The sequence below is a fragment of the Pteropus medius genome, unplaced genomic scaffold, assembly GCF_902729225.1.
Source record: "Pteropus medius unplaced genomic scaffold, Ma_sr-lr_union100, whole genome shotgun sequence".
Lineage (NCBI taxonomy): Eukaryota > Metazoa > Chordata > Mammalia > Chiroptera > Pteropodidae > Pteropus > Pteropus medius.
The window spans coordinates 1,717,593-1,731,922 of NW_024349227.1; the positions used below are offsets into that span (position 1 = coordinate 1,717,593).

The window sequence follows — 14,330 nt, forward strand, 5'->3', positions numbered from 1 at the left end:
TATAACCATTCACGCTGGGCTTCAGAGACCAGAGAAGCCCTCTTACCTGGACAGGAGACAAGGACCACAGCCACCAGCGGCAGCAGGTGTGACTTCCTCCGGAGTGGCCCCATGGCACGGGTTCTGGGCAGAGTGGAGAGAAGAGGAGAAGGGCCTCAGCCCAGCCCAGGGAGAGTCCAGAGGGAGGCGGAGAAGGACCCCGGGAGGCGGGAGGACGGGGAGGGCCCCTCCCAGCTCCAGGCGTATCTGGGTCTTGCCTGAGAGAGGCCAGAACTGCTCATCACTCATCCTCCCCAGGGCCCCCAGGGAAGGGGCTTGGCTATTAGCAAGGAGCTTTCCCGGGCCAAGTGCCTCCTACTGGCCCCCTGGGAGTCTGGCTCTACCCTGTACCCCACTCCTACTCCCCGACCCTGCAGCCAGGAGGGTGCTGTTCAGGAAATGAAGTAGTGACTAATTGGGAAGCCAGGACCACCTACCTGCCTACTCACCTGTAACAGCTCTTGTCATGGGTCTGGAAGAGAACAGGGCCTGGGTTTGGGAAACTACTAGCATCTTCCTCCAGCAATAAGAGCCCGTTCCCTCTGCCCCCGTCCCGCAGCTGTCTGGATGGGGGCAATGAGCCCCTCTGGGAGCCGCGCTAAGTCTCTCAGACCCAGTCCTGTTTTTCTAGTGCGGAGGGGTTTCATTGATTCATCCACACCCTCTCACCTGGGTCCCCAGGTAAAGCACCATGTACTGCCCATGCTGGAGCCATAACCTTGGCCCCTTTAGCGATGCTCCCAACCATATGGGCTAATGGGCCCAGACAGGCCTTCTGGACTGAAAAAATGAACGCAGCTCCCAGAGGAGCCCTCCTCTTGCAGAGAGGTGAGCAGAGACCTGGTAAAATTTTGGGAGCTCTGGAGAAACTGTTCCTTGCGGCAGGGGGTACAGAGAGCAAGTCAGAGCCCCCTCCATCAGTCTGAGAGAGAGGGGCCTCCTCCTTAGAAGCAAGGGCAGGACCAGCCTTTCCACTTACGCCCCATCTCCAGGCTGATTTTCTGAGTGCTGGGGGGAGCGGAGTGTGACATCTCAGGGGCCTGCTTTTTGGTTATTTGGATGAGCCTGGGTCATTGGGCTCCCATAGCTCCCTGTCAGAGCTGTCACAGGGAGCCAGATGACCTGGCTGCAGATTCTGCTTCTCTGTCTTTCCTGCCCACCTCGCAGACACCAAAGAGCAGGGGGAGTGGGGCCGGGGCTGGGGGAGAGCCTGGCTGGGGACTTTCCCATAACCAGCTGTAAGACCCGTGCCATCTCTGGGCCTCGGCGTCTTCATCTGCAGAATGGGTGCTTTCTAAGGTCTTTCAGCACTGAGACTGTGATGCTCCCAGAGAGTGCAGGGCCACTGAGGGCCTGGGAATGCTGTCCACTGGGTGGCGGTGGGGAGAAGGTAAGATGACCTAAGATTCTGCCCCGCCCCTCCCCTGGGGAGGGGGCAGTGCAGAGTCTGAAAACCCAGGCAAACTCAAGCTCAGGATCTCCCTGTCTCACTTCACGCTCTGTTCCCCTGGAGAGAGAGTTCTCAAACCCTTTTAAACCTCAACATTTGATCACCCCCAACCTTTTCCTGCCTCCTCAGTAGCTGCAGCTGGCACCTGAAAAAGCTGAGGGAAAGGAGGGGAAGTGGCCCCAAGGCCCGTCATGGAAGACCTAGGCTGAGAAGCTGGGTGTTGGAGGAGGGGTTGGAGTGGGGGCGTTTAAACAGAAGGCACCCCAACTCCAGCCTCACATCCACAGCCCTTTGTCAGGAACGGGGCGGGGGCAGGGGCCACCTCCCCATGACTAGCTGCCCCTCCCCATCCTTGTCACTTTCAGTTTCAGACTTGAATACAAAAATTCAGCCCTTCTAGCCCCTGGGACATTCCCCCAACGCCCCCATCTCTGTGACTACTCATGTGACTCCCCTGTAATGCCCTTCCTAGGTGACGCACATGCATCCTTCACGGCCTCAGCCATGTCTTACCCTGAAGATGCCCCACGTGCACGGTTAGAATCCAGCTCTGTTCTTAACTGCGCCCGTGGCGCCCTGCCCACAGGGGCACATCTGCCTCCAGAAGGTTGTGGGCTCCCCGCCAGCGGGTGGGGGGGCGGACTGCATCTCCTCATCTTGGTACCACTTGTGCCTGGCAAAGTGCCTGGCATGTGATAGGTGTTACTCGTGTGGCACATTTGACTGTTTGAGGACAGCTGTGTTATGTGCCTCCAGGAGTCAGTGGACAGACACTGTCACACTCACTCACACAGTGGTGCTCAGTAGACAGCTCAGTGCTCCCCAAAGGCACACACACGCACTCGCAGACTCACACACCCTCACATGCTCGCTCGTAAACACGTACTCACAGACACACTCACATTCTTTCTCATACACTCTCACATGCACACGCACACAGTCCCCCCCCACACCCTCATTCACTTTTATACGCATTCTCACAGTTCTCTCACGCACACTCCCTCTCTCACACTCACATGCACACACTCACTCTCACACACACTCAGGTCTGCAGGGTCTGCGGAGTGCTCGGTCGTGGGGCATGTGGAATCTGGCCCCGCCTCTCCGGGGCACTGGGGCTCTGTGAACTGTCCCAGGCTCCAAGGGGTCGCGATGCTGTCTTCATCTCCTAACGGCTCTGTGAGCTTGGACAAGTTATTCCCCCCGCAGAGCCTCGGTTTTCTCATGTGCAAAGTGGAATCACGACACACTTTGCAGAGCTGTTCTGAATGTTCGGTGAGGTACCGGAATGCCCCGCAGTGGGAGTCTTGGGGTCATGGTGGTGATAAGGGGGTGGAGAGAGGACGGGGCTCCAGACTCCTTCTCCACACCAGCCAGAGCAGCTCCACTTACATCTGATTTATCTACTGGACTTCCCTACAAAGTTCCCTTTAAACAAAGGGTTCCATGGCTCCAAAAATTTTGAAAACACCCCCTTGGTGCTGGATTGCCACACCCCAGAGTCTGGCATGAGAAGGTGCTCAATCATCGTTTGCTTCCTGCCCTTCGTCTGCCTGCCAGTCCTGGGAGCTCAGTGAAGGCGGCAGGGTGCTGGCTCGGGGAGGAGCTTGGGCTCTAGGCACTTATCCTAAGTGTGCCAGGGCAAAGCAGGGACAGATGACCAGTGGGATGGGGCGGGGCTGGAGACTCCGGGGCAGGAGTCGGCTGCTGCTCCCCAGCAGTGAGTGTGTGTGCAGGTATGTGATGTTTGTGTATATCTGTGTGTCTTGTCTATATGTCCCTGCATATATGCGAGGTCTGGTCTTTGTGTTGCTATGTATATGCATGTGTCTATGTGTGTCTGTGTATGGGTATGTCTGGTCTTTGTTGTGTGTGCCCATGTGTGTGTGTGTGTATCCCTGCATGAGATGGGGCACAAAGACCCAGCCCCTGCTTTGTTTCCCTGTTACCTACCAGGAGCCCTGCATTCGGGATCACTCTCCTCCACCCCAGAGTGGTCAGAATTTTGTTTTCTCACTTCCCATGGGTAATTACTATTATTTCATGGATAATCCAATTTCACTCCTCCTAAACTTCAGCTTAACTCAGACCTTTATCAGTCACCACTGGGCTCAAGGGCCCTGGGCACCCCAGGGGAACAGACCTGCAGCCTCAAAGGGGACACAGGTCGGGGAGGTGTTGGGGTGCTGGGGTGGAGGAGCACCCGGAGTTGCCCTTGAGGAGCACTAGAAGTCAGCCGGATCAGATGTACACTGAGCTCCACTGTGTGCCAAAGCCTTGTGTGAACACACACACACACATACACACACACACACACGCACGCACACACACACACGCGCGCGCACGGAGTCTAGGTCAAAGGTTGGAGATCGTCGCTTCCTGGAAGGTGAGGCACTTGTCATCTAGCCTCTCCTTGCATCCACTTCCATTGTGGTATTTATTACCGTGCGCCAGGCATTGTCCTAAGTACTGGGGAGACGGTAATAAAAACTGCCTTTATGGAGCTCTCTGACTGACACCGAGGATGTGCTCATGAGCTGCATGGGCAAGCCATCTCCTCACATCATTTGGCCTATGACACATTCTTGAATGCTCAGGGTGGAGGAGGCCTTTTTGTCAGGAACAAGACCAGAGTGGAGCTATGCCAGGCCCAGAGCTGGCCGTATGAGCCCTGAGCCAGCCAAGCCTGGCCAGCTGCTCACGTACAGGGGTGCAGGCACAGGCTGGCACAGGCGGGCACAGGCTGTCACCAACGGGGGCTGGTCTTGTGAGGCACCAACACATGGGGGTGCAGGCTGCTTGGAGGTTCAGAGGCTCCAGGGGGAGCTGGCTGAATTGCTGGGTTCAGGAAACAAAGGGCCTGGGTGACGACTGGGGGAGAAAAGGCTGAGAGCTGGACTCCAGCACACGACAGGATTTGCTGGGCCAGGGCCCCTGCACAAAGCCAGTCAGAAAAAGAAAGATAGACTCCGCCTAAATGCTACACTTGGGACACCCAGCTCCTGGCCCTGAATCTGTCCGCTCCTAACCCCTGGTGGAGATGTGAGCACCGAGGGCAGCTTTTGGCTGGGTGGTAGTAGAAAAAGCAGAAGTTAGGAGTCAGCTGAGGGCAGAGACTAGGAGACACGGTGAGCCGACCAGGGCTGCCAGAGCTTCTCAGGTCCCCACCTTCTTCCATCCTACAGCACAGCACGCGGGGTGATGGGGCGGCCTCTCAACCACCGGCCTGGTGCTTACAACTCTAGTATACTAGTACAACTCTAGTATAAGTAACCAGTATAACCCTAGTTATTACATTCATTACTTAACATCTCTGAGCCTCAGTCTTCCATCTGCAAAATGGGGATGGGAAGGGTAGTAGCCACCTCGAAGGACCCTTGTGAGGTCAGCACCATTCCGGGCCCACAGTAAGTGCTTGGGAAAGATCGGGTCTTGCTGAGAAGCCTCCCAGCCCTGGCCCATAGGCCTTAGCACACTGAGGCACACGGACACGTGTCCACAGACACTGACTGTGCTTGGCTGTGAGTCAGGCTCATTTCTACAGTCATGACAGTCGGGCTGCACTCACACGTGTTTAGGATAATGACAGATTCCCGCAATCTCCCTGGGCAGGTGCCTTCCCCTTCTTATGCCTCACAGGTGCAGTGGGCCCAGGCAAGCCCCAGTAAGCACGCCACCCCAGATGAGGGCACACGGACACACAGTCACACCAGATACCATGTGTTCTGGAGAGCACATGGCTAGCATACGCACCTGGACGCTCCCAAGCAGGTGCTCCTCCTCAACCACCCCAACCTCCTGCCTGCAGGGGTCTAAGATGGGAGAGGGATTCTGCCTACGAAAGGAATTGCCTCCTGAGACAGGATCGGTGTCCTCCAGGAAGGTCAGAATCACTCCACGCCCCTCTGGGAGGACAGGGGTCTATGGTGGCTTGCTGGGGCCACTGGTAGGAACAAGAAGACTGTGGTTGAGAGACCTTGAGTGGGAAAGCCTGGTGCCCTGAGCTGGAGGAGGTCCTGAGGGCAGGTTCAGGTGGGATGGGAACCTCCGTTGTCTTCCATGGGGACAGGGACTAGATGGGGACAGGGGAGCTGTGTAGCTAAGTTTCTCCTCAGCCCCCTCTGTGTGCTCCTTCCCTCTCTGCTCCCAATTTTTTTCTGTAGCCTCTTTGTATTGGCAGCTGGTTCCCTGAGGCCCCAGCCCTGGCACGGCCGTGTCCTCTGCCCTCTGGGTAGAGCTGACCCCCAGGTTCATGGATTTGTGTGAGCTTTCAGCCTTGAGCCTGAGGGAGTCTGACCCTTGATCTGCAGCCTGGAGTCTCTGGCCCTTCTGCCCCTGCCCTCTCCGCTGGAGAGACGCTCAAAGTGGGAAGCGGACAGAGGGGAGAGCCTTGCATCCTCCTGGGAGGAGCTAGAATAAGGGCCACGCCTGGACCCTAGGTCTCCTACTCCCCGCCTGCTCTGTGTGTGGTATGGGGCAGGATGAGCGAGTTCTTTGGAAGGAAGATCCATTTTCAAGGAGTAAGAACAATTGTTTCAATTTGGCTCTGAAGAACTAAATCAGGAAAAAAATGGTAAAGCAATTTTGCATGTCCCCTCATCTCTGCAGAGAGGAGACTCCCCCCCAGTTCCTAGGTAGTTTCCTGCTGGCGGCTCAGATCCAAGCCTGGTGGCGGCGCTTCCAACCTGCTCCTCCCCTCGGACTAGTTTCTGCTCTGGGCTCCAAATAAACTGCCCCTCTTAGGCTGCACTATAAGAAGGCCGCCTTTCAGCCAGACACAGGGTAGAGTAGCCTCTTGGTCTGTGAGGCTGGCAGGCATTGAGAGTATGTGGGCTGAGGCTGGAGGAGACCCAGCAGGTTTCATCCGGATAGGTGCCCTGTGGGGGTGGAGGGGTGTGTGTGGGGGTGGGACTCATTAGATGAGAAGGACACTGAGGCATTCTTGGGTCTGCACGTGTCCTAGGATGCTGTGTATTCAGTTTGGGAAACGAATATCACGTACCTTTGCTTTTGTTTGCATCCTCTTTGGGTAAACAGAAAACATAGGCTCATTTTGCAGTAAGAGAACTCATTAAACCCAAGGAGGGAGTTCTTTACTCCGGGATGGTTACCATCGGGGCACAGAGCCCACAGAAACTCCCATGTTTCAGGTTAGTGAAGCCCTGGGGGGTAGGGGGGAATCTAGATTAGGGTGGTTCAGAAGGATGTCTGTCTTCTTATGGATTCCTAGTAACCCCTGCCTGTTACTGTTTGAAAGAGGATAACCTGAGCCTGGAAGAAATTTATAGGGTGATCCAGCCTAACTTCTACCTCCAGGCAGGACTATTTCTAACCTTGGCCCTGACTCCAGTTCTCCACAGCCTCTTAGAGTCATTGGAAAGATTGCCTCACCTCAGGGCTCATCTTCCTCGTGAGGAAGTGCCTCCTACAGTCTAATTTCGACCCCTCTTGCTTCACTAGCATATTCTTTGCTCTGGTTCTTCTTTCCCTGAGTATCAGCCACCTCTTGCTCAACTCCCTGCCTCTGCTCTAGAAGTCCCTCCAAAAATACAAATACCACCCACACTCAGACAGAGATTGTCTTTGAGATGCACTTTCCCGCAAAGATTTGGCTTGAGGACATTCTAGGTGTGAGGGTGGAGGATGTGCACCCTCCAAACTGCCCCAGATGAATTGCTTCCCCCTCCCGTGTACTTTCTCCAGAGGAATAAGTTTGGCTCATCAAAGATAGTATGTGCAACCATCCCATTGAACACAATCCTCAGAGGTCCATCCCACACGTGTCTCTATTTGAACAACTGCTGGCAGAGAAGGTGCTGGAATGGAGTTACATAAGAAGTGAGATCTGGCAAGGGGATGGTGTAGGGGTTGGTTAGACCGGAGAAGGGGCTGTGAAGGGAGAGAGAGCTTGGCCAGGGGGGGAGTAAAGGATGAGTAGGAATGACGGAGAGTCACCGAGAGATAGACCAGGGGACCCTGTGCTTCCCTCACTGCTCAGGCTGAACACTAGAAAGACAAGTGAACCCTGGTGACTTCGATGTCATGGGCTCAGGGACTCCCCTACTCCCCTCCCTTTGGTTGACTGGAGACTACGGGTAGATCCCACAGGAAATCAGGAAGAACCTTAACCTCGTGGTGAAAGCCTTGCTTGCATGGCCCTGGAACCTGGCTAGAAAGGGTTAACTGGCGGGCGCCCTGGGGAAGGCTTGGATGCTTCTGTCTCTGAGGGTGGAACTCTCTCCTCCCACTGCCAGGAATCAGGGCTCCGACTCCCTGCCCCACCCACAGGAACCCAGGTCACACCAATTTCTCCCACAGGTGGCCCTCTCATTGCTGCCCTGGATCCCAAGTGGTTCATGTAGTCCCTCTGAGTGCAACTGAGAGGCAGAGTGGCTAAGTGGACTGAGGGACTCTCTGGCCAGAGGGTTGGGCGAGGACACTGAGATCGCCCCAGAAGGAGATCGAGAGGGAACTGATAAACGGGGACATTGGGCTGCTCAGAGCAGAGGAAGAAGGCTGCTGGCTGGGCTTTGGGATGGAGTTTGGGGGCCTTGGGGAGTCAAGCTGAAAGGAAGGGGGTAGGGTCTGACCAGTTGCAGGCTGGACATGGCGAGGGGGGAAGGTTACGGGCAGGTGACCTGGGACTGGAACGCCAGCCCTTCTCCAGGGCTGGGGCCATGGGCACTCACGGCTCATCCCATCTTGGTCCATCTGGATTCCCGAACCTCTAAACAACCTTGACTGACAGACTCTCCTTCTGGGACACAGGCTCGGTCCCCAGTGATCTGTGACTGAAGGGTCCCTGGCTTTGTCCCAGGGAGCACTAGGACCCGCCTTCCACTGTCTCGTCTCACCCCCCTTTCTTGCCTCCTAGACCTTGGAACCAACCCCTTCTGGAGAAGGTGATGGGATTCAGTTCTGGACATGGCTGGGGCTGCTTCCCCCACTCTGGTCCATGATGTAAGCCCCATGAGCCGGGGAGAAGGGTCGCCCTCTTTTTCTAGACCCCCTAAACTGTGCCCCTCCCCCCTCCTAGCCTCGGACCCTTTCTTTATCAGAAAGCCAAACTTCTGCAAATCGTTCTCACCAGTGCGGATGAAAGGGAGGGGTTTGAGGAGGAGATAAGATTGGGGAGGGGGGAAGGGAAGAAAAGGAATTTCAGCCCCTGGAGTCCTAGCCACTCACACTTTGGGATGTGACTTGCCTCAGTTTCTCCTCCCTAAGTCCCTACTTTTGGACGATCCTTTGCCCAAACTTGTGCTCCACTCCCTCCTCTGTGGAATGGAACCAAGACTTTGCAGAGAGGTCCCCCTGCAGTGGCAGATCCAGGGCGACCTCGAGTCTGGGGAGTCAGGCTTCATTCCATTCAGGGCCATCTGTGGGCAGGCCAGGGCCCGGGGCCTGGGCTCAGGGACTGTCGGGTCCTGGACTGGGGGCCCAGGCCAGCTTTCCTAGCGCTGTCCTCTCCGTAGGCAATTGCTGCCGTCAGCTGGTGTCCGGCTTGAATTCCTGGACACACTACTGGGGGCCAGCTTCCTGGCCAGGCTCAGCCTGCCAGGGCCCTGCAGGATGCCACCCACGTAGACAGGGCGGAGGGCACCTCCAGTTCCAGTGGCCACCATGCTTCTGGGCTGAGAAGTCAGACCGTCCCCCCAACTGGCTGGGGTTCCCACCCTTCCCCAGCCCCTCCCAAGTTGCAAAGACAGTGCGCTCTGAGCCCCTTCCCATAACAGCGCCCTGGGGAGTCCCTGGGAGGGAGGAGACAAAAGCAGTTGGCACCTACCTGGGGTGAAAGAAGGTGTTGGCTGGGGCAGGTGGACGCTGCCCGAGGCGGTGAGCAGGAGCCGGGGGACTGCCAGCCCCTTGGGCCGCCCTCCTCTCCTCCCCTGCTCCCTCAGCGGCTCGCTGCTGTCCTGGTGCGGTGGTGGCAGCAGTGGCGGTGGCGGGTGAGGGCGCTTGTGTGTGTGCACGCCCGGAGCCACTGCAGCATCTCTGCATCAAGATGTGCTCCTCCCTCTTCCAGGCTCTGCTCACTGGCTGGCTCCAGTCCTCAGCCAACGCGCTCAGGGGCCCTGGAGATGGCTTCCTTCTGCCCCCCTCCCACCCCCTTCCCGTCCCCACCCTCCCGGCTTTACCTCATTTGCTGTCATTTAAGGACTAGGGAGCGAGCCAGGGCACCCGTGTCTTCCATAATGCATGGGCAGCTCAGCTCCTGGGCGCTGTCTGGCCTGCCGGCACCCCCACCCCCATCCCCGCCCAGCCCAGAGCTGAAGGGGCTGCAGAGGGGTGGGGTGGGGTACATAGGGAAAAGAAAGTGGCTCTTGCTATTCAAACCCTGTAGACTATTGGAGCCAAACCCCGCGTTTCTCCAGAAATCCCCCATTAGAGGAAGGGATACAAACTAGAAACCCCCAGCTCGTTGTGCAGGGCAGGTGGAATGGGGGCTCCTTCGTGGCCCACCCCACATGTTCGTCTTTATTGTTTCCCTTCCTTATAAAAGTAACATGGCTCTTTGTCAAGATATCCAAACATTAGAGGAAATTTAAAACAGATAGTAAAAGTCCCTTAACAAATTTGAGTTACATGCCTCCGAGTTTATTATTTTCATGTATATAATTACATGAGTTATTAGTATTAGTTTATAAAAATGGATCACACAATATATCATGATTTGCAAGATATTTTTTAATTATAAAAGATCTTGGACACCTCTCCACATCAGCACCTATGCATCGGAGCCTGTTTTAATCAACTAGTAGTGTGATTCACGAAAAGCTCACTAGATTGTGGGTCTGAACGGCTGAAGCGTAGGCTGGGCTCTGCCGCTGATTAGCTGTGTGTGCTAGGCTAAGTGCCCTGTCCTCTCTGAGCCTCACTTGGATCCTGAGGGGATTAAAGATGGCCAAGTGCCCTGCTGGCTCTGAGATTCTAGGTGCTCACCCAGGTCGGTGATATCTCTCCTGCTCTGCTCCTGTCATCTGGGTGGGGGCAGGGGGCAGAAAGGCTGGAGCTTGGAGGCAGAGGGACGAGCCATCTGCAGCAGCAGTCAGCCCCATCAGGCTGTCACTGCTGTCTCACCCTCCTCTGGTCCACCTGCTGTCCAGCTCACACAGGCAAGACCAGTGAGTGGACCAGATGCTAGAACAGCTGGCAGGGCCAGGACAGCCTCAGAGTTTTAAACAGCCATCTCTGTCAAGCCTGGAGTGCCACAACTTATCTTCCTGAGTGGAGGTGGGCGCAGGGTCTTGGGACACTCTGAGCCAAGTGGGACAGACTGGGCCGGAGGAGGAGCTGTGGCATAGGGGAGGTTCTGCGTCCCAGCCTCCAGAGCCGGAATATCTGCCTGAGTTCCAGCCCCCTTCCCCCACCCCTCTACCAAACTTCTGCTTTGCGCCTCCCCCCACAACCTTCTGCTCCCTCTAAGGGCTTTCCTAACTCTGGGCACAGTCTCCTTTGTTTCAGATAGAGAGACATCCGACCTGCTAACAATGTGTCTTGAATAACTTGGAACGCTTCTGTGCAAATCCATTCCAGGTGCCTTCTCTCTCCTGCCTCTGCCCACATTGTCCTTGTCTGTCAGTCTGTCTGTCCTCCTGGCACGTTGGCTCTGAGCTCCTGAGGTGAGCCTTGCCCTCTGACGTCACCCAGGTCAGCCCAAGCCCGGCAGAGAGGGCTTTGAGTTCTCTCCAAGCAGAAAACGGCTGCCAGGAGAGAGGGCGGGGCCGACTGGTCAGGGAATTGGCTGACTCAGGGGCCAAGGGTCTAGCAATGCTTGCAAGGTTTGCCTAGATTGAGACAGCTGTCTTTGTGACTCTATTTTCAGGCAGTTTCTGCCCTTGAGGTAGGAGCTGGGTCCTTGGGGAGGGCCTGGTTCCCTCTCCATTAGCATAGGTAACTTGGGTCTCAAAGATTCTCTCAAATCCCTCTGCAAGCCAGCTGCCCCGCCCTAGGCAGGCGCTCCGACCTCGGCGGGCTCCAGCAGTGGTGTGGCGGTAAGAAGTGAAAATGAACTGAAAATGAATGTATTAAGTCTAGGCTTGGATTTGAGGAGACAGTTCTCAAAGTTTCACCTTTTCACCTGTCTAAAGCTCTTACCTGAGCCTAGTACAGATGAATTTTGGGAGTTATTGGGGATCCTCACTGCCAGCCTCTAAGGTGCTCCTGTTTCTGACAAGACAATAGAGTGGGTGTTTAGAGGTCCAGGTTGAGTTTTGTTTGTGGTGTCCATTAATTTGATAATGACCAAAGTATTTTATAATATCATTATTAATTGTGTATAAATTATTAGTAATAACTTGCGTGTCTCCAATGTGTCAGGAGCTATACCAAGACTTTACCTGAATTATCTACCCAAAGGATATGTGTTATTCTCATTTTACAGATGATGCTCAGAGAGATTGAGGAACTTGCTCAAAGTAAGCAGTAAACAAGTAGAGAAGCAGAGACTGCTGGCCTGGTTCCGGCATCCATGGGTTAACCGGGATGCTGTGTGCTCCAGCTGCCTGCTGCCTGCCCTTCTGGGGTGGGCACAGAGGTGGACAGGATGATTTCCTTTGTTTTGGTACCTGCCAGATCCCAGGATCCTCAGTACAGTTGACTATAAAGGGTACGTCTGTTCTTTGTGGCTAATCAATATGTCTCCATGTTGTCTGGAGAGGGGCACCCCATCCTCAAGTGATGTCTCTACAGACTCCCAAGCAAGGCAGAGAAGTGCCAGTGGAGATGATCAGCTGGCTAATCAAGTGGGCCACTAATTTGCCTGTAAACCTGAGGTGACTCCAGAGCAGGAGTCTCCAGAAGGCACCTTGAGGGTTACCCAACCCTTCCTAGACAATCTGCTTTTTCCTCTAGCAGCCCCAGCAGATCAACAGCAAAGGAGTTCAATGGGTCCCTAAATGGTCCAGGAGGGGCTTCAGGGCCCAGCCCCAGGGGACAGTGGGGAGGACCTGAGACCTGCTAGGGCCCCAGGGCTCTGACCATGATGATCTCCTTCCTTAGCAGCTCCAGCCTCGTATATCTCCTTTCCTGGCCTCTCCAGCCATCAGCATCTTTTTGCTCTGGTTTAAGATTTTAGCCCCTTTTCTAGAGCACCAGGAGACCAGGCATTCATGAAGCAGCTTCTCTGCCTAGAACAGTGGGTGATTCAAGAGCCATAGAATGTGGTCTGTCTTCAAAGTGCCTGTAATCTTTCTGAAGCAGCCTGATAGTGGTACCAGGACTGTCCATCTGCAGCTTCGGGGAAGAGCAACAAAGCGGGTTAGGAGAAGCTCTGAACTCAGACCAGCTTGACACACAGTTCTGCTGCTTATTGGCCGTGTGGCCCTGGCAAGCCACTTACCTCCTCGAAGCCCCCAGATTCCTCATCTGGAAATGGGAGATTAAGACACAAAACTCACTGAGTTGATGTGAGCGTTGAATTACATGTAAAATATCTAGCATGGTGCCAAACACATAGTAGGTGCTCAATAAACGTCAGTACTTCCCTCAGGACTTTTTGGGACTCAGCTTCCCCATCTAAAACACAAAGATGTGAGCCTGTGAGACTGAGCCCTGCTGCCGAGCCCTTCTCTGCTTGGTTGGGTGGCCCCAGATTTGCAGTTAAGAGAACTGGACTCTGTCTCAGCTCTGTCACTTCTAGCTGGATGACACTGGGCAGGTCACTGAAGCACACTTAATTGATGTGGGAATCCATTGCCTCATCAGCAAAATGGGAATAATCCTATTCCTACTTAGGATGGTTTGAGCATTTAGCCAAATGTCATACACAATACCTGTGGTTATTCCCTGTGCAGCCTCCGAAGGCAGGGGTTATCTCATTAATGTCTCTATTTTCCCAGCCCTCCGCTTTTTAACACAATGCCTGGTGCATAGTAGAGACTCGATAAATATTTGCTGACTAGGCGAATGGATGGAGGAGGAGAACAACCGCTATAGCAATTCAGGTGGTGGGTAGAGAGGGAGCTGGGGAGTGGGTGAAGTTTTCAGTCGAAGTTGGGGGAGCGCATTTTGAACTGGGCCTGGGCTGACGGAGTGGAGATGGGAATGCAGTCCTGGCAGGGGGTGTAGGGGACAAGAAAGAGCATGATTTGTGTGGGGCCAGGAGGAGCCAAGTTGAATCAGCAAGGGATGCTGGAAGGGGAATCTGACACTCTATCTGCATTTGCCTTCCTAATTTCACTTGAGGGCCTGGAGGGGTCTGTGGCCTGGAGGGGCCTAATTATTCTCTTAGTCATTTCCATCCAGGGCTCTTGGAGCTTCTTTTTCAGGCTTATAATAGTCAATGCTAATGTCGTTATTAATATTTAATAGTAATGATGCTAATAATGCCTTGCATTTATGTGTTCTCTCCAAAGAGCTCAAAGAACCCTGAGTTCTTTTTTTATGAAACACTTTGGCCGGTGTGGGAGGTGGGAGGGTGGGGGTCAGGGACAGTGGAGAGAAGTTGAGTCTTAGGGAAATGAAAGCCTAGGAAGGTCAAATGTGATTGGGCTAAGGTCACAGAGCTTGGAAGTAGAGTAGGGACTAGGATTGAGTGCTTGGGTCCCCTGCCCAGAGCTCCGCCCTTGACTCCACTGGGGTATCTGGGCCTGAGAAGGATGTCTCTCATAAGGGCATCTTTTGGTCCTAGTTAGGAGCAGCTGTGACCCTGGATGTGGGCTGGGCTAGGGAGCAGTGGCTTCTGAGTGTTCTTTACTAAGCCTGCCGAGGGTAACTAATTGGCAGCTCCAAAACACGGGAGCAGGAAGTGTGGGGCGAAGACATTGAAAATCCTTGGCCAGATTCCGCTGGCCTCCCGGAGCCGCAGGCCAGACCCCTGTTTCCCTTGCATGTGATGTATAAC

At 54.7% G+C, this 14,330-nt stretch overlaps 1 protein-coding gene across 1 annotated transcript in view; it reads right to left on the reverse strand.

Moving 5' to 3' along the window:
* Window positions 1-9,530, reverse strand: part of CNTN2 (contactin 2) — a 32,317-nt gene extending 22,787 nt beyond the window's left edge. Inside the window, exons 1-2 of the mRNA XM_039881793.1 lie at window positions 9,273-9,530; window positions 47-123 (exon numbers count right to left, since the gene is read on the reverse strand). Coding sequence (XP_039737727.1) covers window positions 47-123; window positions 9,273-9,487 — 292 coding nt within the window. The 5' untranslated portion in view covers window positions 9,488-9,530. The remainder of the gene's footprint in view (window positions 1-46; window positions 124-9,272) is intronic.
* Window positions 9,531-14,330: the final 4,800 nt, after the last annotated feature.